This window comes from Diceros bicornis, chromosome 31 (assembly GCF_020826845.1).
Source record: "Diceros bicornis minor isolate mBicDic1 chromosome 31, mDicBic1.mat.cur, whole genome shotgun sequence".
Lineage (NCBI taxonomy): Eukaryota > Metazoa > Chordata > Mammalia > Perissodactyla > Rhinocerotidae > Diceros > Diceros bicornis.
In genome coordinates this window covers 3,026,671-3,049,275 of record NC_080770.1, presented here as the reverse complement: position 1 = coordinate 3,049,275, position 22,605 = coordinate 3,026,671, and the positions used below count along the sequence as shown (strand labels likewise).

Here is a 22,605-nt window from a genome sequence, read left to right as displayed (position 1 = left end):
ATATGACATCAGCTGGGAGACAAGAGTCAGCCCTCAAATTCATCTCCTTGAAAGATGGGAGGCAGGGGGTTTTAAAGCTTGCGAGGAATGCAGCTGCTTGTAGGGAGGGGGAGCCTGTGGCCTTGCCGTTTGGTGCTTTCCCACCCGTTTGGCCTTCTGAGGCTGCTTACAGGGAGGAGGAGGGCCAGATAAGGCAATCCGCAGGTGGGTGTCCTTGGCTGTCTGCCTCTGTAATGGGTGGTCGATTCTGGTGCTGGGAAGCCTAGGAGTTGGCGTGTGGGAAGCTTCAGCTCTTGATATTCTCTGGACACCAGTTTCCTTGTTATAAAACTTCAGAGGACCTGTAACTAGCCAAAATGTTAGCATGAGGCCGCCTGGGCTCCAACAATTTGTAATGTATTTGCCTTGTAAAGTTCAGAGATACAATGGTTTAGAAAAACCAACATTTACATATGAATGTAACTTAGAGAAGCAGGGAAAGGGGCCGCTGCTTTTGGTTTTAACCCCATATGTGCTGGGTTTAACCTAGAGGAACTGGTGTTGGGGCCGGCATCACTAGGACTTGGTTTCTCTTCTTCCTGACCCTGCTTAGCTCGTCTCTCTGCCGGCTTCCTTTGTGCTCTCTGCATCAGGGCGCTGTGGCTCCAGCCTCGTGAACTCCTAGGTTCGAATCCAGCAGGAAATGAGTCCATTTATCTTCCCCGTTTCTGCAGCAAAAGCCCTGGGTTTACTCCCCTGAGTCGTAGGCCCATCCCGGAACCAATTAGCTACAGCCCACGGGTTCCCCAAAGAGGATCAGGGGTGTTGCCAGAAGTAGGGAGAAGGGATGGTGCGTCTGCAAACAGGAAGGCCCGCTGCACACGCCCTCAGACAGGCTCTGGTCCCGGCCCTGCTCTGGACGATGGCGCCCTCCTCGCCTCTAGCTCTCTCAGACCGCCTTTCCCAGTGGTGCCACTGTGGGCTCTGGGCCCATGAACTGTGCCCAGACCTTTCGCTCAGCCTCCCGCAGTGACAGCAAGACCCGGGCAAATGTGAATGAGGCTCCACTGGAGGCTTGGGCTGACGGGAGGGGAATGACACATTTTCCTCCTTCCCCCAAGGCTGCCACCATAAGACAGGTGTCCGTTTGCGTGTCGTCCATTCCTGGAATCCTGGAACCCTGCTGCAGGCCCAGGAGTGAAATAACCACTTTCCCCCACCCCGCTGAAGGCCCACTCTTGTGTGAGGTAAAGTCAGCCACATAATGACAATGTGTGTACAAGGATGCAAAGCCATTTACTGCTCATTATCTCCAACCTCCATTCCAGAAGAGTCCTGGCCTTGGAGAACCAAAAGCCCATTGCTATGTCTGAATATTTGTGACCCCCCCACAAGTTCACATGTGGAAACCCTAACCCACCGTGCCATGGTGTTAGGAGGTGGGACTTTCGGAAGGTGATTAGTTCGTGAAGGTGTAGTCCCTGTGAATGGGGTGGTGCCCTCATAAAAGAGGCCCTGGAGAGCTCCCTCGCCCCCTCCGTGTGAGGGCATGGCGAGGTCTGCAGCCTGGAAGAGGGCCCTTGCCTGCCCACGCTGGCGCCTGGTCTCAGTCTTCCCGGCTCCAGAGCTGTGCATGTAAGTTTCTGTTGCTTATAAGCCACCCCGTCTGTGCTATTTTGTTACAGCAGCCTTGAACTAAGACACCCGTTAAGGTGTTTTTTCTAAAACAAAGGAGAAGTTCACTCTTTGAGGAGAATTCAATCCTCCACCTCGGGAGAGTCCAGAAATGGAATAATACACCAGCGGTCAAAGCTACTCTTTGAGCTGACGTGGCCAGGCACGCCCGCCGATGGGTGTGTTCCTCATTCGAGGATGGTTCTCAGCCTGGCTGGCGGGCGGAGGGGTGCATATCCTGCAGGCAGCTCTCTCCAACCCTGCTGATCTCTTCCAAGCTTTGGGCTGATGAGGGTGGTAACACAGTGTTCCAGGAGATGTGACCGTGGGGTTCACCAGCTGAGGAGGTGGGAAGCTCACATTACATCGTCACCTTCTGAGATGACTTCACCCAGGGTGATGGCCAGGCCCCCTCAGTACAGGCCTTATCACCCCACGGTGTCCCCAGGGCAGGACGGGCAGCTTGCGGACTCCCTGGAGAGGAGGCGGGCACCTGGTGTGACAACTTCTGTCTGCAGGCCCCCACCCACCCAAAACCCCACCCACTTTTTGGAGGCGTGGGCTGGGTGCTCCTGAGTCTGAGGGAGCACTCAGCAGGAGCACTCCAGGCCTGAGAGTGAGGCCTGCTTGCTCCCACACCCGCGTGTGTTGGTAACGGGGTGAGGAGCCTCTGTCCCAGGGAAGGGAGATGGTGTGAGCGTGGGACCCTGAGGACGGCCTCGTCGGATGGAGTCAGGATCCCTGTCCTGAAACACCCACCTGCAGGAGCTGCCTGAGCTCAGGGGCCCCGGGACCCTGGCCCCCTGCCAGCCAGTTATAGGGTGGTGACCTCAGTTACAGGGCAATGTCTCTCCTGTTCTAGACAGTGTCCCCCAGCTATAGGATAGTGCTCCTCCAGTCATAGGGTAGTGTCCTCCCAGTTATGGGGTAGTGTCTCCCCGTTACAGAATGGTGATCCTGTAGTTATAGGGTAGTGTTCCCTCCAGCTATAGAGTAGTGTCCTTCCAGTTACAGGATGGTCACCAGAGCTCAGCCAATGAGAAGCTGTCAGTTCCTGTCTGCAGCCAGAAGCACGTGGCTGAGGGATCCTGGCTCTCTCCTGAGACCCAGACACAGACAGCACCCAGCCTGCTTCCTGGAGAGGGCATGTCAAATGCAGAGCTGAGTCAGAATCTCTGGCCACTCCTGAGAGCTAAGATCCGCTAGACCTGTTCTCCTCACCCCGGAAGGTCCCACAAACTTTGGCTAAAACACTTCACTCAGTGATGAGAGAACATGGGGACCACACGAGGACGCATTGCACCAGGGTTTACTGAAGCAGCCAAACCCACGACCAGCCTTATGTTGTCCTTCGGACAGTACTTGGTCAACAAAATTTTATTTCACTAGAATTCTAAAGACAAAAAGAGAGAGTTTTGAGAGAGACATCAGGTCCCACAAGGTCAATCATTAGAAGTCAAGAAAAAAAAAAAAACTGTAGTAAGACCCCAGAACATGCTGGAAAAATAATCAAAAGGCAAAGACACGCCATTTCCAAGGGACCCACCTACACCCAAAAGGCATTTAGCAGCTAGTTCCGTAAAACTAAAAGTTAGCAGAATTTGAATAGTAAGGCTAAGGTGAAAACCATCCACTCTCCATAGCTGGCAAGCGTGACTTTATAAAGCTCCTTGACAAACTTTCTAAAGGATAATTTGATGATAGGTTCCAAAGGGCTCAAGGATGTGCATTTCATTTCACACACAGAAATCTCCTTCTAGCAATCTGTGCTCAGTTTTTATACAAAGGGGAGGTCGTGAAGGGAATTATTTGGGTGCTCGACTTGGAGGAGCTCTTTCACGCTGAAGATGAGAAGAGATTACTGCTACGGGGTGGTTGGGCCATGTCCCGGAGACATGGATCCATCAAGGAGCTCCCCATCCGTCGGGGGTCCGCCCTCTCTGTTCTGCCCGTGGGCGGTGTCTTCCCGCCCTCGCCACCCTCTGTCTCCTTGCCTAGGGCTCTTTGAGGAACCACCTGGAGGGTCTCCCTTGGCTGCTGCCTCTTAGGGCCCTCGGTGAAGAAACAGACGGCAGAGTTAGCAGCTCTGTCGTTGGAAGACAGGAGGATGCGGAGACTGGTCTTCCATTTCAAATATGAGGAACCTGACGATGCGGAGGGGCTGACCACAGAGAAAGAAGGCCAGAACGGTGAGCAGAACGACCACGTGGAGGCTCTTTGGGCGGCTGGTGCTGGGCGCTCTCCTGGACTCGGGTGGGTAACTGCAGGCCAGATGTACCCATGATGGAGAACAGGAGGAAAATCCAGGCGCTGGTGGCGGTTACATGTGCGGGGCGGAACTTAGTTTTGGGATGAGTAACTGACCACAGGCGTGGCATCTCAGTACATTCATCAAAGAGGTCAGAATCCGGAGAAGGGCGCTCACGGTGCTGACAGGTGCTGGGGGCAATGACACCGATACCAAATAGAGAAGAGGGCGGAGAGACAACGCCGGAAGCTGAGGGCGGTCGTGATACCCAGGCCAGTGAAATAGGAGAACTTTAGGACCATGAAGATACCAGGAAGAGGAAGGTAATAATGGAAAAGGAAAGGACAGACTTTAGGATTTAGATAGTGAACACAATCTGGAAGCAAAGGTGCATGATATTTGCAATGGTGAGATTGAGGCTAAGGACAGAAGCGAGTTTTTCTTGATGGACAAGTGGACAAGCCAGTTATGATTCCACTTCCCACCAACCCACAGAGGGCCGCAGCCACCGTGATGGACCAGAAGATCGCCTGGCCACTAGTCCCCATTCTCAGAGATAGGCCTGTGGTGTCAATGCTGGAATGATTGGTTGGCTTGCAAAACTGGTCCGTGGTGAAGAGATCTGAGCTCAGGAAAATTCTGCTGGGTTCTTCGGATGGGTGGGTACTCGGCACTCTTGAGAAGGCAAAGACGGACATGCAGAACCTCGGGTGAGTAAGGAGGTCACTTGCTTCTCCCTCCTCTCTCTGTCTCTCTCCTCTCTCTTTCTCCTCCTCCCTCCTCCCTTCCCTCCCTCCCTTCTTCTCTCCTGTTGTCTCTCTCTCTCTCTTCCCCTTTCCTCTATTTCCTACCCCCAGGCCTGGCACAAGTGTCCTGAGTAAAAGGCCTTCCTGCTGTTCTTGGCTCCCCCAGAGGATGAGATGAGCTCTCGGCTTCACCGTCACAGGCTGGGCCCCTTAAGCATCAGTCTGCCTCACTCATTCATTTCTGCATTCAACAAACTGATTTGCTGGATGTCCCCTCCAGGTCAGGCTCCAACAGAATGCAGAAGGTGGGGGGAGTTGGGGAGACCTAGTCTCTGCCTTTGAGGACCCCGAGATAACAACCATTTACAGGACAGTGTGATAAGAACTCTAATCTCTAATATCCAGGGGAGAAAGAAGGAGCAACTCCCTGAGCTGACCCTTGAAGGCGTAATAGAAGTCATCAAGAGGGGTGATGCACAATGCAGAGAAACCCTGGAGGAAGGGCCAGAGGCCTGGGGAGCACGTGCACTCAAGGGTAGAGCTCTTAGGATGGCTAGCACGTGAAGAGCAATTTGGGATCAGAGAGAGGACAGTGGACAGGGTAAAGGTGGGTGGAGGCATCTGGTCTACCTCCTTACCCAGGTCCCGGTGGAGAGTTCAGTGAGCTCAGTGGCAACCCAGATGTACTATGTCTGCAGCACGAGCCGTGCCCGAGTCCCAGAGGATCTCAGCCACTCCAGCTGCTTTAATGCCATCCACGCGCTCATGACTCAGAAAAGAAAGTCAGCCACCCAAATGTGCTCTGGGGCTCTGAGGGCTGTGAGTTCTCGTATCCCAGTAGCTGTAGTAGACAGAAGAATGTCTCCTCCCAACGATGCCCATGTCCTAACCCCCAGAACCCATGAATTTGTTAAATTGGCAAGAGGGAATTAGGGTTGCACATGGAATTAAGGTTGCTAATCAGCTGTTCTTAAAATAGGGAGAGTATCCTGGATTACCCAGGTGGGCCCTATATGTAATCACAAGGGTCCGAGAAGGAGACAGGATGCTGGAAGCAGAGGTAGGAGCGATGTGATTGTTGGTTTTGAAGATACTGGAAGGGGCCATGAGCCAAGGAATGCAGGCGGCCTCTAGAAGCTGAAAAGAGACACGGGAACGTGTTCTCGCCTGGAGCCTCTGGAAGGAATGTAACCCTGTTGACCCTTGATGGTAGCCCAGTGACACTGTTTTTGGATTTTGGACCTCCAGAACTGTAAGGGAATAGATTTGTACTGTTTTGAGCAACTGGGTTTGTGGTAATTTGCTACAACAGCAGTAGAAAGCTCTCACAGTAGCCCCTTCCCTTGCTGGACCAGGTTCTGAGAAGGCCCTTTCCATCCTCTGGGCATCATACCTCTTAACTTTCCCTCCTTGATTTCCAGCTTTTCCTTACTTTTTACTCAGACTTCTCCAGCTCTCCTCCCTTTGTCCTCCCCAAAACGCTGATGTTTTCCAGGCCACTTTTCTCGGCCTTCTGCTCTTTGCTATTTAAACCGTGTCCTTGAATTCTGATCTCCTCCATTCCCATAGCTTCCTGTGGATCACTCAATTCCTGAACACCTATCTTCAGCCTCCTTCTCTCTTTAGCCCCAGACTTGCTTATCGAACTGCCTTCTGATAACGCCAAGTATGACACCATCCCCTAAACTTGTGCTCTTCACGGCATGCTTCTTATTTCCGCAAATGACATGACCACACGAAATCCAGTCCATTGGGTCTGAACTGTGGAAATCACTGGAGGGCACCAGGGGGACTTGGGCCAGACTGTTGGACTCTGTCCCTTCCCGCTAACTAGCGAGGGCCTTTGTGCAACACGCTTGATCTTTCGGTGTCTCAATTTCTTCATCTATAGCAGAGATTGGCAAAATTTTTCTGTAAAGAGGCAGATAATAAATATTTTAGGCTCCACAGGCTGCAACAGTCTCTGTTGAACTACTCGACTCCGCCATTGTAGCAGAAGGCAGCCACAGACTTCTGCCGAAATATGCAGGCTCCATCCTGGGGCTCTTCCTTATTAGGTCAGAAGGTCCCGGCTAGGTTATGTTGGGATGAACCTCGTCATCAGCCCAGTGGCCAGGAGAGGAGGTGTGGGCAGATCACGGGGGGTCGGGGACACACGCTGTCTTGTCGGATGGAGGTCCCTGCATTGTCTCCAAGCGAGGGGACTGTGCCCACCCCCATAGGGAGGACTGGGCACTCTGCATGCTCAGAGGGGGCAGGGAATCTGGGGTTCAAGATTTGGGGTGCATCACCCTGATATCCCCATCCACGTCAGGGTCCCACCTGGTCCCTGATCCCGGCGTGGCTGAGCGGCCCAGGTGGGAGTTTATTCTCTGGAGCTCAGCCGGCCTTTAGGCCCCGGGCTGGACCCCAGCTCCTCCCTCCCGGGCTGCAGGAGGGGAGGCCCTCCATCCGCCAAGTAGCCCTCGGCTTCCACACCTCCTTCCAATTGTCCACTCATCCCGCGGCCTCTGGTCACATTTGACTGGATGCAAAGAGCCACCCAACCCCACTGTGTAGAGTCGACCCCCACATGTCTCTCAGACACCTGTTACGCTGCCCCAACAGGACCCCACCCACCACCAGGGGAGGTTTGCCCGTCGCTCGGCAGCCTGGCCAGCGCCCTGTGTGCTCTGTGTCTCCTGCAGGCGGTGGGTGATCCTGGTCCAAATCCCACGTCAGCATTTGCTCTTTGCCACCACTCCTGGTGTCAGCGGAGGCAGATTGCGGTCCCCGGGGAAGCAGGAAGTTCATAGGGGGTGCTCCTGGGGTGACCCCTGGGGAAGGGAAGGGGAGGAGAGAGAGCGAGAGAGGAGGGAGCAGGTTTGGGCAGCAGGAGAGATGGAGTGTCCTGCAGTCTCAATGAAGCCCACAGCCGGACAGCTCTGAAGCTGGGGTGATCCTTCCAAGGTGTCTTGAGTTAGAGCAAGAGGACCGGACCCTCCATCCCAGGGTGGCATGTAGGCTGCCTGGAGAGGGGACGTGACCCTGGGGTTGGCACTCTCTCTGACTGTGGCTGTCTAAAATGGGCTGATAGTGAGGCCTTTTAGCAGGCGGTGCTCCCTGCAAGTGAGAGAAAAATTCCTTCATCCTGGAGAGGGAGCTGGGTGGTGCCGTGTTGCGTACACTACGGGGTTTGCCTTAATGAACTGAATCCTCAAATCTGACCACCAAACCACTTTAAATGGTGTGCATCTCAACCCACCAATTCAAAGACACATTCTGTCTCACTTGCGCCCGTCCTGTCCTTCCTACATTGCCTCATTACACTCAGATACTTGTACTCACTGTATCACAGTCAGTCATTTTATCTTGTTATTCTTTTTTGTTTTGGTGAGGAAGATTAGCCCTGAGCTAACATCTGATGCCAATCCTCCTCTTTTTGCTGAGGAAGACTGGCCCTGGGCTAACATCCGTGCCCATCTTCCTCCACTTTATATGGGACGCCGCCACAGCATGGCTTGACAAGCCGTGCGTCAGTGCGTGCCTGGGATCCGAACCCGCAAACCCCGGGCTGCCGCAGTGAAGCGCGCGCACTTAACCGCTTGCACCACAGGGCCGGCCCTTGTCTTGTTTCTGATTATCTTTTTAATGCTTTTCTTAATCCAGTATATTGATTTCATGATCCCCTAATGGGCTATAACCTGCTGTTTGGGAAACACCCTCATATAGTATTAAAATTGCATTGGCCCCCACTAGGCTCATTTCGGGCAGGGCTTGACTTTGAAAACCCGGCATTTTGTCCGCTGTGCGGCACCTAGCAGGAGTCCCTCAGTATCCTAACATCTAATCTGCGTTCCTAAATGTAATCCGAGAGTTCTTCCCCATGCACACGACCAGGAGAAATTATTGAGATAAAAGGTGAGGGCCCACCGGGCGGGGTCTGGTGCTCGTTCAGCTAAGCCCTGCAGACAACCGACCGCGCAGGCAGGGACCCCAGCCCCAGCCTCAGGACTGATTCACGGTCCATGTGATGACACTCACCCTGGCTCCCTGGGGGCCACCCTGAGAGGTTGGTCACACCTCTGCCTTATTTGAATCATCGTGAGGCAACCAGGGCAGCCATGCTGAACAAACATTCCCTTAGAAGAAGAGAAGCCTCTTTATAAATTCCTTAGGGGATCCGGGGCCAAAGTTTTCAGCGAGGTCTACTCTCCCTCTCAAGGAACGTCGGTTCTCCCAGGTCACCATAACTCTCTCTGTCTCCTTCTCTCTCTCTCTGTCTCTCATTGTCTCATTCCATCTCATTCACGCTCTCTCTCCTAAGAGGCCGCCAGTTCATCAAATCCAGGATGAGGATCAGGATCAGCAGATACTTTTGGGGGTGCGCTGGTGACGACCGTGTCACTCTGAGCCAGAAAGCGCATGACCTGGAGAAGACAGAGGATGTGAACAGGCACTGAGTTCTGAGCTTTCGCCCTGTCCCTTTCTCAACCTCCTGACGTCACACATATGACCCTCAGCCGGGCTGCCCGCGTCATCGCCCCTCACGAGGCCACAGTTGGCTCTCGAGGTGTTTCCCCCAGCCCGCTGTTGGGCATGTTGTCCTTTAATAAAATCTCCAATAAATCAATCCGTGTTTGAGTTGTGGAATCCGGTCTGAGTATGTTTTGCTCTCATGTGTAAAGGAGGGGTGTTAAAGTATGTGTAACAAGTGTGAAGTGGGAGGAGGGAAGATCCCAGGAGGAGGAAATCCTCACGAAGCCGGTCCACCTGCCCTTGGCCCTGGGGTTGGCTGGGGTGGGGGACACAGCGCCTCGTCTGGGAGAGGGGCCTGGACCCTCGTCTCGGCTCAGGCGTCTTGGGTGTCTGGTAAGTCGTCTGGCCTCAGGAGCCTCAGTTTCCCCTTCTGCTAAGTGAGTGGGTTGCACAACTGCTTTCTAGGTCCCACCAGGTCCTCATTGGCAGTCCCCCACGACCCCACCCTCTTGCTGTCCTGCCCTCCAGCAGCTGCCTCACTCTCAACTGGGACCACGCTCACGGGTCCACCTCAGTGCCACCTGCCGCGGTGGGCCCGTGACCACTCCTTGCACTGCCACCTGAGCCCCGAGTCCCCGAGCCCCACCAGACTCACCCCGGGGGTGCTTGAACGGGTCTGTTTCCACCAGAGGATGGAAGACGGGATAGCAATGCTGAGCTCCAACAGCGTAAAGAGAAGCATGATGGACAGCACCCCCTGGAAGGCAGGACACACAGGGTGGGTGCTCGGACCAATTGACCCTCTCTTCCTGCGGTGGCCAGAGGGCTGCAGGCCGCCTGGAACCTCGGAGAGCCTCACAACACTGCCCAGCAAAGACAACTGCCCGCTCATGCCTGGGGGTTGGCATCGTCTAGTCTGCTCTCTGTACACTTGACCCCGCCTGTTCACGACCCCTGGGAGAGAGGGTCAAGCCCTGGTTTCCAGTGTGGGTGGCAGACGGCACCCAAGGTTGAGCAGAGCCTCCCCGGGTGAGACTCTTTACCTGTCCAGGCTTCAGTTTGCTGTTCTGTGAAATGGGGACACTGATGCTCGTCCCTCAGGTCCACAGAGGTGGAGAGTACAGGAGACCTTCGTAAACCGGTGCCAGCACCCTCTACCCGCCCTCACCTCTCGGGCAGCAAGGGGCACAGCGACCACTCAAAGTGATCGGCTGGCATAGCTGCCAACACCCACCCCGACCGCCAGGGCATACTCCCGAGGAGGATGAACCAGACAGCTCCACTGCCTTGCGTCACATTCCTCCGAGCAAGGGCCGCCAGGTAGAACAGGTGAGGCCATAGGTGTGCGGAACATCAAATTTATTTATGCTGACCATGACTGTAGTGGGTTACATAGTGTCCCCCAAATATATGTCCACTGGGAAGCTCAGAATGTGACCTTATTTGGAAATAGGGTTCTTTGTAGAGTTAATTAGTTAAGGATCCCGAGATGAGATCATCCTGGATTTAGGGAGCTGTAAATACAATGACAAGTGTTCTTACAAGAAGAGGAGGACACAGAGACACGAAGAGGAGAAGCCACATGAAGATGGAGGCAGAGGTTGGAGGGATGTGGCCATAAGCCCAGGAAAGCCCGGGGCCCCCAGAAGCTGGAAGAGGCAGGAAGGATCCTCCTCTAGAGCCTTCAGAGGGAGCACAGCCCTGCCGACACCTTGATTTCAGACTTCTGGTCTCCAGAACCGTGAAAGAATGCATTTCTGTGGTTTCAGCTGCCCAGTGTGTGGTCATTTGTTATGGCGGCCCCAGGGAATGAATTCAAGGACCAAGTGGGAAGGGGACGTTGCTGGTCTGCTGCCCCTGGGAAAACTCTCAGCAAGTGAGCTCAGCCCGATCCCTCACAAGCTCATCTTTGGTCCACTACATAAACCTCACCCAAACCCCTCTGCAGATCCAACCCCGACCAGGTCCTGTTATCGCTGCCTTCATCTGCTGGAGGATGGTCTGAGCCAGGGCATGAGGCGGGTAAAAGTCTCTGTGCTCCTCTGGCCCTGCTTGCTGCCTCCTGGGGCTTCCCCTCTCTCTATGGCTGCAGGACGGAAACCTTGGTTTTCCTCCTAATCTGCTGTCCTTTTCTCAACGTTCTGTGGACCTGTACCTGTTCTCCTGCTTTACTGACTGGAAGCCTTTCTCTGATATGATACAGTCGGGAATGCCGCTCTGCATTCCATCATTTTTGTAAAATTCCGCTTGCTAATAAAAATATAAAAGCCCATCTCCATATTCTACCCGCCCCTCTCCCCACCCCCCGCCCCCTGCCACTGATTTCTGCTTTCTTTGCGTTTTGAGCTCTCCAATTCTATTGCGCATGCCTCTATTTTGTTTGTTGAAGCTTCTTGGTAAGTTACCCTATTCTGTTCAAAAGGAGAGAAAACATATGATTGCCTGTGTTTTGGATCAGCTGCTGAGAAACAGGGCCCCTCATAGTTAAGATGTCTTAGGGAATCTAAACGCAAAGATGGGTTCCACCTGGTCTTAAAACTCTATCCGCCTTCCTGAGAAACTCTTGCTTCCGATGCGCATACTCACCGCAGACCAGGACGTTGTGACTTTTTGGAAAATGGTGGACTTTACAAAGGATAATTTGGAATTGTAGTGGCCACTTTGGGGAGGCTTTAACTTTCATAAGAGAGTGCACTTTAGGGGGCACCCTTGTAAAGAAAGGATCCAAAATCTCTTGGAGACAATGGGATGCATTATCTCGATTGGGGTGCAGAAGCTTCTAAAAGACAGAATGACTGCAAAAATAGCTTCTCCCAAAGAATCCTTACAGTGCACACATTAAAAAATCTTTAGGAACAAACTTTGGGCATCTCAGCAGGTAATCTTAACTCAGTCCATCTGCCAGAAACACAGTTTGCATCCAGCTATTCCTTTGAGTTTCATTATTGTACCTGAAACATGGCTAAAATTTTAAAATGAAAGCTATAAGATCTTTGTTTGTGTCTGTTTGCACCTCAATTGTATCGTTTTCTTCGGTGAACTCTCCCCAGATCTTTAACTGTGGCTATTTTTGTCTTAAAGATGCTTTTTTTTTTTTTTCCCCAGGAAAGATTTGCCCTGAGCTAACATCTGTTGCCAATCTTCCTCTTTTTCTTTTTCCTCCCCAAACCCCCAGTGCATGGTTGTATATGCTAGTTGTAAGTCCTTCTAGTTCCTCTGGGTGAGCACTGCCACAGCATGGCAACTGATAGGTGTGGTGTGGTTCTGCGACCAGGAAACAAGCCCCGGGCCACAGAAACAGTGAGAGCGCTGAACTTGAACCACTTAGCCATCAGGCTGGCTCTAACTGTGGCTATTTTTGAGTTTCTGTCACTTACAGACAGTCCTTGTTTTACTCTCAATTCTTCTCTGAAAGCATTTACAATCAACTACAGGCAAAAATGCTTCATCTCTAAGGAGATTTATGGAAAAGACCCTGACAGGTACTCTAGAACGCAGGTTTCTGATAACTTTAAGATCATAACACTGAACTGGTTGAGAATTTCTAAAACTCTAATGGGAAACTGATTGATTCATAAAGCTGCTAACCCGAGATCGAGCAAAACAAGAATTAATTACAGGAGACTGAATGGACCGAAGAAGATGATTATAATTTCTATGACTTCATTGAAAACATTGCTTGTTCTTTAATGTTTTATTTTCCAGATTTAAGGAACCTCTTTTTCTCCTCTCTTTTAAGCTGTCTATATCTGATAGCAATTTGATAAAGTATACTTTTACAAACAGAAGTTGAAACTTTTATCTTTTTCTCCCTATCTGATCTCTCCCAGATTCAGAAACTGTTATTAAATATTCTTATTTTTTTGTGGAAATATACGTATTTACATAAGTTCAATAAGACTCTGTTTTCCTTGTAACAGGACACAACTGGACAAGTCCTTAGCTTGGCTTTTCAACCTAAAGAGACTTTTAAAGGTCTAATCTGAGATTCCTTATTACCAGACAATTTTAAAGAACTGAGGTTGACTTTACAGAACCATTAAAGCCCCCTGGATATTACCAAAGCTTTGACTAAAATGTCATATTTCAGAATATGCATTGCATTACTATTCTTAGTACATTTATGTAAATAATCAATCCAAGTTTAATAAGACCAGACGTATTTTACAAAGATTGAAAATATCTTTGATAAAAATGGGATGGCTATGAAAAATTATATTTTGATAGAAGGCTACAGTGTACCTATTTTCAGTTCCTAGTCTCGTTCATTGTCTTTGAGGTTTTATTATCTACTTATAAAACCTACTACTAATAAAATCTACTCATAAACTTCAGAGAAATCACCACAATAGATCACGTATGGACAAACTTCATGCCTGTTGCTGTACGGGCTACTCAAGAAAGTTCCACCGAACACTCGATGACATCATCAGAGACAGTCAAACTGCAAACCAGGAAAATCCATCAGACTGAAATCACCATCATTCCATCATCTAAAGATGCTTCAAACTCAAATTTAGAAATTTTCTCAACTAGTTGCTCTCCAAACTCAGAAACTGAATTTATAATTTGCTCAAACTATTAACTTTTGTTTTTCTATTTCCGTCGAAATGCCTCTTATTGAATTACCTGATTGCTCACAGCATATAGAGACCTAATTTAGACGGAATCCCACCTGCAACACCACCTTCTGAGATAAAACATCCTCACGTTCATCCTCTCCTAAGTAATCATGGGGATCTGTGATTGCTCATACATCATGTTATGCCTCTGTAAATAACTCAAAAAAATGTAGACTGACTTAAAAAAGTAAAGCCTGAATCTGATTATAACCAATTTGAGTTGTTTGGTTGGTTAAATCTTGGCTCCTGGTAAGTTCTGCTCTGGGGAGCTCTTCAATCCTTGGCTATTATTCTCCCTATAGTCATCGCATTAAACTCTCTAGTGCCTTGGATCCTCTCAAGGGTTTTAAATGCCTTTCAGCAGCCGCTCACACATCAAATGACATCCACTGGACCAGACAACTTGAGGAACTCAAGGATCTGACTGCCCAAGTCCATGATGACCATGCGACTACTGGTTGCACGACCCTCTATCCTGACGACTCTACTATTGGAAACAGCACGTCTGTGATTCTTCAGCCTGGCTACATCAACAATGGTAACCAAAACTAACACTAGTAGGTGGTCACACTCTCAGCTTGTTGAGATGACCCAAAGGGGGGGATTGTTACAATCAAATACAAAACGGACACTGGCCCTGAGAATTTCTTGAGCAGACAAAACCATTGAAGCCGCATAAGAAAAACTAAGTCTAGCTTATTTCATGAACATAAGTGGAACTTAACTTGGGTTATTTCTTGTAAATGCCTCTGCCAACCGTACAAGAAACTTAAGTCATCTTCCTAAAAATGCGAATCACTTCCCAGCCAACTGGAAACTCCCATTGTAAGAGCCAGTCCTTGTAAAGGTTAACAACGTCCTCAGTTTCACTTTATAAGCCATCCTGTAATGTCACAACCCTGAGCTTGGTGTCGGTTTCTATTTTTGGAAGCTCCCAGTGTTCGAACTGTTCTCATCTGCAGAATAAACTCTTACTCAACACTCTTTATGGATTTGGTGGTTTTAATTTTGCTATTTCTAGATTTTTGACACTTTGTTTTTGACCGTCGCCATGCACCCCCCTGCATGTGGAGGAATTAGGGTTTGTTGCCTCTGTGCCCCAGCCTCTGGCTCTTGTCCTGCTAAGCCTGGTCACAGTGGGCCCACAGCCACCTCTCCCAGGAGGGTCCCTAACGTCTCCCTGAGCCCCGGGCCTTTCTTGAGCAATTCACTGCCCCAGACCCCCGGTTCTTGTTCAGATCTAGCCATCCCTCGAGACTCACACAGCTAGACTGGTGTGCTTATGAGCCGAGGTGCTCAAGCCCGAACTGAGCCGACGAGGATCTATTCGCGACTTTGGCCTGTTTGGTATTAAACTCCTCAAAGAGCACAGTCCGCTGAATGCCTGCTCTTCCTCAGCGCACGGGCTCCTTTCCTCTGCCTCTTCCCGGACTTCCCCCCGGAGTTCCCATCAGAAGAGAGCACAGCTGACAGGAAGCCGAGAACCTCCCGGATTCTGCCAGTCTGAAACATTCCATCTAAACGTGCTCACCAGCAGACTGGACGCGAGGAAGAAGCAGCCAGAGGCCACATCTCTCGAAGAGAAGTAGTTGTCCTCGGACCTCTGCCTGGACGCCACGGCCAGTTCGCACCGTCCCCAGGCGGCGAGCACCTCAGCCAGGTTGACGAGGAGGAGGATGAGGCCCGTAAAAGTGATGAAGAGACTCAGGAGGCTGCTGACCAAGCTGATCCAGGCCTGCGGGGGAATTCTGGGTCAGGGTCTCTGCCCCCGCAAGGCACGCACCCCTGGTATACCGCATTCCTGAGGGATGGCAAAGGTGGGTTCACATCGGGCTCCTGCAGGACGAGTCTGTGCGATAGAATCTGTTTCTGGTCGCCTTCCACCCTCTGGCAGAGCTCCCGAGCCCAGTGGGGAAATGCTCGCAGGATGGGTGAATTCAAGAATGAAGCATATGCTTCTGGATGGGACCGACAGGGCTGGGCAGGACCAGACAAAGACACAGACAAGACTGACGTCGAGGTGGGCCACACCGACAGAGTAGTTAAAATACTGAAATGCCCGTATCACTGCTGCCCTAGTCCCCCAGACCCCCCTCTGGCTTTTCCCTGACCCACCCAGGCGCCCTGAAGAGGCCCCCTCCTCCCGCATCTCCCCTGAGCCCAGCAGGAGGCCTTTGACCCTGTTCTGGGGCTGGGCTGGTGTCAGGTGCGTACCTCGACACACTCTGTAACGTCACTGCAGCTTGGCCTGCAGGGTCCCCCCACTCAGGGCTAGAGGCAGAGGGTCCCCCAACAGACACCCCAAAGCAGCATCAGCCACATGGGGATCCAGCGGAACTGAGACTTACCCAGATCTTTCCATCCCTTCCCGCACACACACCAGGAGTGCGTGAGGGACAGGCCTCTGCAGGCAGGCTTGGGAGCCAGGAGCAGCGTGGGAGGGGGACTCTGGGGCCCCACCTGGACGTTTGTAGCCAGGCCCCCGGCATGGGCCCAGAGGAGGGCAGAGACCACAGCTGCTCTCAGGGCAGGTGCAGGAAGCCTGCGTCCTAGTCTCGAGTCGTTCAGATTCAGTTTCCCAAGAAGCCCTCTGATGCGCCCAGCTCTCTGCCCCCCACAGCCTCTTGAGGAAAAGAGAAACCTCTGCAGATCACGTGTCCCCTGTCACCAAGCCTCCCCCCTCGCCACCCTCCCCTCCATTCTTGTCTGACCTGGCAACACCAGGATGCAGGTAACCACGCCTCTGGCCACCACCAGTGACCAAGGGCCGGTCTTGGCCTGAACATCTCCTCCAGCCCAAACACTGACCCTGCTCTGGGTTCATCTCCAGGGAGGCGTGTTTCTTGTGGTCTCTGACTCTCTTGTCCAATGGGTGGCACACAGCAAATACCCCATCATCCCTCCCTGCCCTGTCCCCTGTGGTCACCAAGGACCCGGATCCAGGCTGCCAGCTGGCACCAAAGGGGATCCTGACCGGGCAGGATTTCTGCATGAAGCCCATAGAGCCTGGGGAGGGCTCAGTGCTGGTTACAGAACAGGATCACGAGAGGAGCCCCCGAAATCAGCGGTGGTGACCAGGCGCTGACCGAGGAGCCTGTAGCCGACCTGGAGGTCCACTCCTTCATGTGAAAGTGCGGGAGAACCACCGGGATGAGTGCCCCCGAAGTCCCTATGAGGAAGTGAGGTGCCGCTGGCCCCATACTCACCAAACGCTTATTTGATATTTTTTCCAAGATGACACACAGCGATCCAGAGATGATAAACTACTCAGAAAAGAGGAAAACGGACAGATCAGTTTCTATGCAAAGATGCACCCCGCTGTCCCTGCCACCAAGTTGTCACATCCTTGGTCACCCTCTGGGAGCATTCCTGTAGGACTGAAGGCATCGGGGACATTGGGTGCAGGGTCACAGCCCAGTCCATAGGGGCTTACAGCTAACACGGAGGGGAAGGCAGGTGACGTAGGAGGACAAAAGAACACAGGGAAAACCTCATGAGAACCTGAAACTCCTCAGCGAGAGAGTGCCTCTAGGGCAAAGGGGGCTTGCGGTCCAGGGCTTTCTTTGGGAGCAGTGGTTTTCCAGGGAGCATTACGGGACCTCTATGGGGAAGGAGGGGCAGGCATGTGGCTCTGTGGGCTCTGGCAGATGAGAATCAAGAACTGAAGGAAAATGGGTGCTGGGGAGGGGAGCTGCAGGGCCTAGTGAAAAGCTCATTAAAAGTGTTTGATTTTGGCTTATTAGAGAAAAAAATAGATTTAAGGGAATGGGAAAATTTCTAAGGAGCTGTAACGCAGCAAAATTATGTGGCATAATTATGCGGCAAGACGAAAGCAAAAAGTTGTCCCTGAGCTCCTAGCAGAACGAGCCACCGGAGAGCTGGGCTGGCACGTGGGGCAGCGGGCAGAGGGAGGGCGCAAAGTCACCTCCGAGCTCGAGAGGTGGAGCGAGGGAGTGGGAAGGTTCTAGACTGGGAAAGGGTCGTTCACTTCTCAGGAGACCTTCCCCTGAAGCTCCTTGACCCCAGGGGCATCAGGATGACTCAGGACTCCCAGGTGGGTCTGAAGCAGAACTTTCCAGAAGGCATTCCAGGCACCAGGAGATGGACAGCAGCAGGCAGAGCTTCTGAGCCCTCAGCGCCATCTCTTCACGTTTAGAGAAGGGTCCACTGGCCCCACGGACGCAGACCGCCCACCTGGCCACTCGGCCGATGTGCGCTGCCCACATCCAGGTCACTCGGCAAGTGTGAGTGGGTCTCACTGCTCCTCACTTACACATCTAGGGGGGCCTTCCTACCTCGCTCCCACCCCAGCTTCTCCTGAACTTGGAAAGAAGCAGCGTGACCCTATGGCCTGGATGCCAGGGACCGTCCAGGTATTCCTGTTGTCGCGGCATTGTTATCAATAGCACCTCCTTTTACGTTTACAAGTGTCCCTCTTGGGGCGACAGATACGTGGTCACCCCAGAGAGAAGCTGCTGAACTCCCAGAGCCCTAGAGGACGACAAAACGGGGATTTTCGGAAGAACTGATCCCTGAGCCAGCAAGTCAATACTGTTCCCACTAGCAGAGCCATTTCTGCCCTCCCTGGCCTCCTCCCACTTCTGGCTGGTCCCTCCTAAAACAAATTCCACGCCTGCATCTTTACAAACGATGGACACCGCCAGGTAACAGGTGAGCAGGCTGAGGCCACACCCCCTCCCAGAGACCCACCCTCCCACGAGTGCCCGTGGGACTCACACACTTGGCACCAACGAACGGGTATCCAGACGAAATCAAGGTTAAAACAGTGGGGCTGAAGTGATGGAGGAAGGAAGCCCACACCAAAATTATCCCCAGGCTCATAATCATGGTGCCGGAGACGATCTGGATGGTCTGTTAGGGGAGACAGAAGGGTTACCTGGTGATGCGGGTTGAATGTGTCCCTCCAAATCTATGTCCAAGCCCTCACCCCTGGAACTGGGGAACGTGACCTTGTTTGGAAACAGAGTTTTTGCAGATGTAACTGAGATGTCACTTAGGATGAGGTCCCAGTGGAATGGGATGGGCCCTTAATCCAACATGACTGACGTGGTTATAGGAAGAGGAGAGACACGGAGACAGACAGACACAGAGGGAAGGGCGTCGTGCAACGAGGGAGGTGGAGACTGGGGTTGTGCAGCTGCAAGCCGAGGAGCCCCCCTGCAGCTCCAGGACGAGGAGAGAGCACGGCCCTGAGACACCCTGACTCTGGACGTGTAGCCTCCAGGACCAGGAGATGTTAGGTTTCTATTGTCTTTAAGCCACCCAGTTTAGGGTAATTTGTCATGGTGGCCCAGGGAAACTGACACACTGGGTGACCCAATTAAGGGCAGGACCTCGTCAGAGCTCTCCGTGTAACCCAAGTGGGCCTCGTAGCACCGGAAAGTCGTTCTGGGGGTTTGGAAAGCCGGGGTGGAGCGGATGCTGCTCAGCTCTGCCCGTCGCTGCCCCAGATGAGGGCGCAGTGAAATGCGTGCTGTTTCTGCCTCGCGGCCCTGGCGGAGGTTTCTGGGTTCCTGGTGAGGGCCGTGGTCCCAGCCTGTGGGCTCCCCCAAGCTCTGTGCTTCTGGGCTCTCCCCTCCTCCCTTCTGTGCACACAAATGCACCACAAAGACAGCTGGTGGTGTGGGAGCTGGTCCCCACCTTCTGCCAGACGAATGGACACATAGACTTCTATTCAGGGCATGGCTCCCTAGGCGAGAGGGACCCCAAAAGCGATGACAGGGGTGTCAAGCGGACTTTCTGAATCAGACCCAAAATAATTCCACCGCAAGTTTTCAAGCTCGTGTAAGTTTACCAAGCAATTTCTCATCTGTTGTGATAAATGAGTCTCTCAAAGGCCCACGAGACCAACTCAGCAAGCAAGCATTTTTCAACTCAAGGTGAGACGGATATGTGGTGAGATTGAGGGAACTGCAGCAGCCTGCATGGGCAGGGAGGCACTGAGGGGGTACCAGGCATCAGGACCCCTCCTTCTGGTCCTTGTGGCCGCCGGTCTCCTTTCTCCCTTCCCTTGTTGCCTCCCTTCTGTCATTCAATGCAGTGGCGTTTTGTTAAGGAATCATGGATTATAAGAGAGATGTTGTCAGAAGGCAGACGAAGGGCAAATGTCCTCTTTGTTTTCAAAATGGTTAATGTTTCCACATGGGGTAGGGAGGGGGATGAAGTTTTATAATTTACAGAAATAAAAGTTCCTGGGAAGTAAAATCTAGAAGAGTTTAACAGATTTCTAGCACCCCAAAATAAAGTGCATACAAATATACTATCGTCCATCGTCATTCATTTAAAATGAGTTACAAAAGCAAAAGTTTGTAATAGAAGCTCAGGTGGACACTCCCTGTGAAGACAAATTGGGAAATCTCTTGCTTTCCCATGGAAAAGGCCCAAGTGGTCTCAGAGGCCCCTCCCCAGCCTCCAGAGCAGCCTGGAGCCCCTCGAGTGACACAGAAGGCTCCGCCCCCACAGTGGACAAGTCCTCCTCCCTCCCCCCTCAACCTGTCCCCTCTGTGCAGCTGCACTCACCCCAAGCACTTTGGTCTCACTCTGCAGGCCTTTCTTCCTGTGGTCCTGGTTGGGAGGCTCCCGTTCCTCCGCGTGGGGCACGAGGAAGGCACTTGGTGGAAGGACCACAAAGTCCTCACCCGGCACGGCGTAGGATAGCATGCTGCAGCTCCAGAAGACGCAGGGACTCGATCTGGCTCCAACTGGGTCTTAAAATTGCAAACCTCAGATATTTCAGATCTCCCTGATAGTGAACCTGAATCCCCCGTTAATCTGGTGGTGATCTGGGTTTTGGGAAGGGAACTGGGAACAGCGGGCACCTCACATCCGGGGATAGTGAGGATTCTCGCGGGGGACTCAGCATCATCGACGCCTCTGGGTAGTCAGAGTTCCCTGAACGGCAGAGCCCGACCCAGAGGAACCTCAGAGGCAAAGGTTCCAGACACAGCCTGCCTGCCAGCCGCTCCCTCCATCTCCCACTCTCTCCACTTTCCCTAGTCCTCCCCAGCCCCCACCTCCGCTAATAGGACAAGAATGTCCTCACCTCAACTTGGCCTCACCCAGGAGTGAGATCCAATGCCTCCCACGTTCTGGTCTCCTTCTCTTCCTCTGGCAAGGCCTGTCCCCTTCAGGACATCCAGTCAGCTCTGCCTGCCTCTGTGGCCCAGTGATAATAGTGAGTCTTATTAGTAACACTTGCTATTGACTACTGTCGGAGTTTTCCAAGCCCCTACAATGTGCAAGGCTCTATGCCGCGCTGATGCTAAGGCTAATACATGGTAATACCCACAATCGAGAGTTTAAGTTGTTGGTTCTAAATTAATAATACACTCTTAGCACATAGGTGCTTGGCGCAGCACATGGCAGTAATAAATATGTAACAAATGTTAGCAATTATGTCATAAATGTAATTTACATGTAATAATTACGTGTAATAAATAGTAGCAGTTGCGAGTGTTATCAGGTCGAATTCTCATGCTAAGTCCCATGGCTGCAGTTTTCTTACAGCTTTGAAATGTGGCTGTATGCAGTGGAATTGGACTCGGGAAAACTTCCGTTTGGCCTGGTTTCTCTCTTGGGAATGCCACAGGCAAGCAGGCCGGGGTATGTCCCCTCAAGGGCACGTGGTCTTTCTGCCTGCCCCGGAGCCCTGTTCACTGCACACCCGGCCCCTCAAGGACGGCCCAGTTAGAATAGGGCCTGAGGCTGTCTGAAGAGGCGATGATTCTGCTCCCTGGCCCTATGTCCGGTTGTCTCAGAGCTTTCAGATGCCCCCGGCCTCCAGGCTGGAGTGGGTAATATACAGCTAGGAACCACACCCCAAATTAGGCGCCTGGTGGAGTCCAGTGGAAACAGCACTGGGCCGCAGGAACAGGGCTGCGGGGTGCATGTGACAGTGGCGAAGACAGCGCTGGATTGCAGGAGAGATGCTGGCACCACCGCGGGCCCCTCCCCGCCGGTGGAGATCTACACGTGGGCCCGGCGGTCTTTCTTCAAGGGGTTGTCTAGGCTTCACAGGCCCGTGTCCACCCCGCTCTGCCCTAACTGGCAGGGAGCATGGAGATCTCTGTCTTGGGTACCAAGATGACCTGCACTTCACAGGTCTACCTGTGGCAATTCTGTTTCTAGAACAAGGCCAGAGGCATGATTGAGTTGAATTACTGGGAAATCAACCAAATGGAGTGTGGGTTGAATACTGCGGTGTGTTCTGGAGGCGGAGACCATGCACCAAGACCTCGGACCCCCCGTGCTGTGAGGAGCCCCCTTGACAGGCAGGGAGAGCCTCCCCGTGTCCTGAAGCTCCTCAGACTTAGAGACGAGGGAACCGAGTCCCTCCACCCCCTCCCCAGTGCCCTTTCCAGAATGTGAGGGGCTCGGGGCCCGGGAAGACCCCCCTGGATGCCTACCTGCCCCTGGGTCCGCCGTGGCTTCTGCTGAGCTGCAAGTCGGCGGGTGGGTGGGGGGCTCCTCCCCCGGGCCAGGCTGGCGCCTCACAGGAACCCCTCCCTGGCTGGTCCTGCCAGAGCACATTCCCTTCTGCTTTCAGACCCCGAAACTCCGAAACTCCGTCTTCTGAAACCAGCATTTGCTGTGACACAGGAAGTGGTACCAGCTGCTCTCACGGGGGAGGATTTGCAAAGTGGTGAGTGCTTCCTTTTTCCCACTTCTAGCTCTGAATAGCTGGACCTAAGTGGAACCAGCACCCGTGAGAAGAGCCAGAAGCGGCTCTGAAATCACTTGGCTGGGCTTGAGGGCAGGCACCACTTTCTTCAAGCCCAGCGATGAGACGAGTTGTCCGAAGCCCCCGGTCTCGGACTCCTTACCTGTTTAACGGGGACCTGATTTCCAGCTCCGTATA

At 52.6% G+C, this 22,605-nt stretch overlaps 1 protein-coding gene across 1 annotated transcript; it reads right to left on the bottom strand.

Moving 5' to 3' along the window:
- Positions 1-8,700: 8,700 nt before the first annotated feature.
- On the bottom strand, positions 8,701-21,351 carry LOC131395488 (membrane-spanning 4-domains subfamily A member 6A-like). The gene is made up of 8 exons (XM_058527347.1): positions 21,163-21,351; positions 20,791-20,903; positions 20,268-20,455; positions 18,465-18,599; positions 16,934-16,990; positions 15,259-15,462; positions 9,761-9,862; positions 8,701-9,056 (listed from the first exon to the last, which is right to left on the bottom strand). Exons 3-8 carry the CDS (start codon positions 20,406-20,408, stop codon positions 8,949-8,951), a joined length of 747 nt encoding a protein of 248 aa, XP_058383330.1. The 5' UTR covers positions 20,409-20,455; positions 20,791-20,903; positions 21,163-21,351; the 3' UTR covers positions 8,701-8,948.
- Between the last annotated feature and the right edge of the window lie 1,254 nt (positions 21,352-22,605).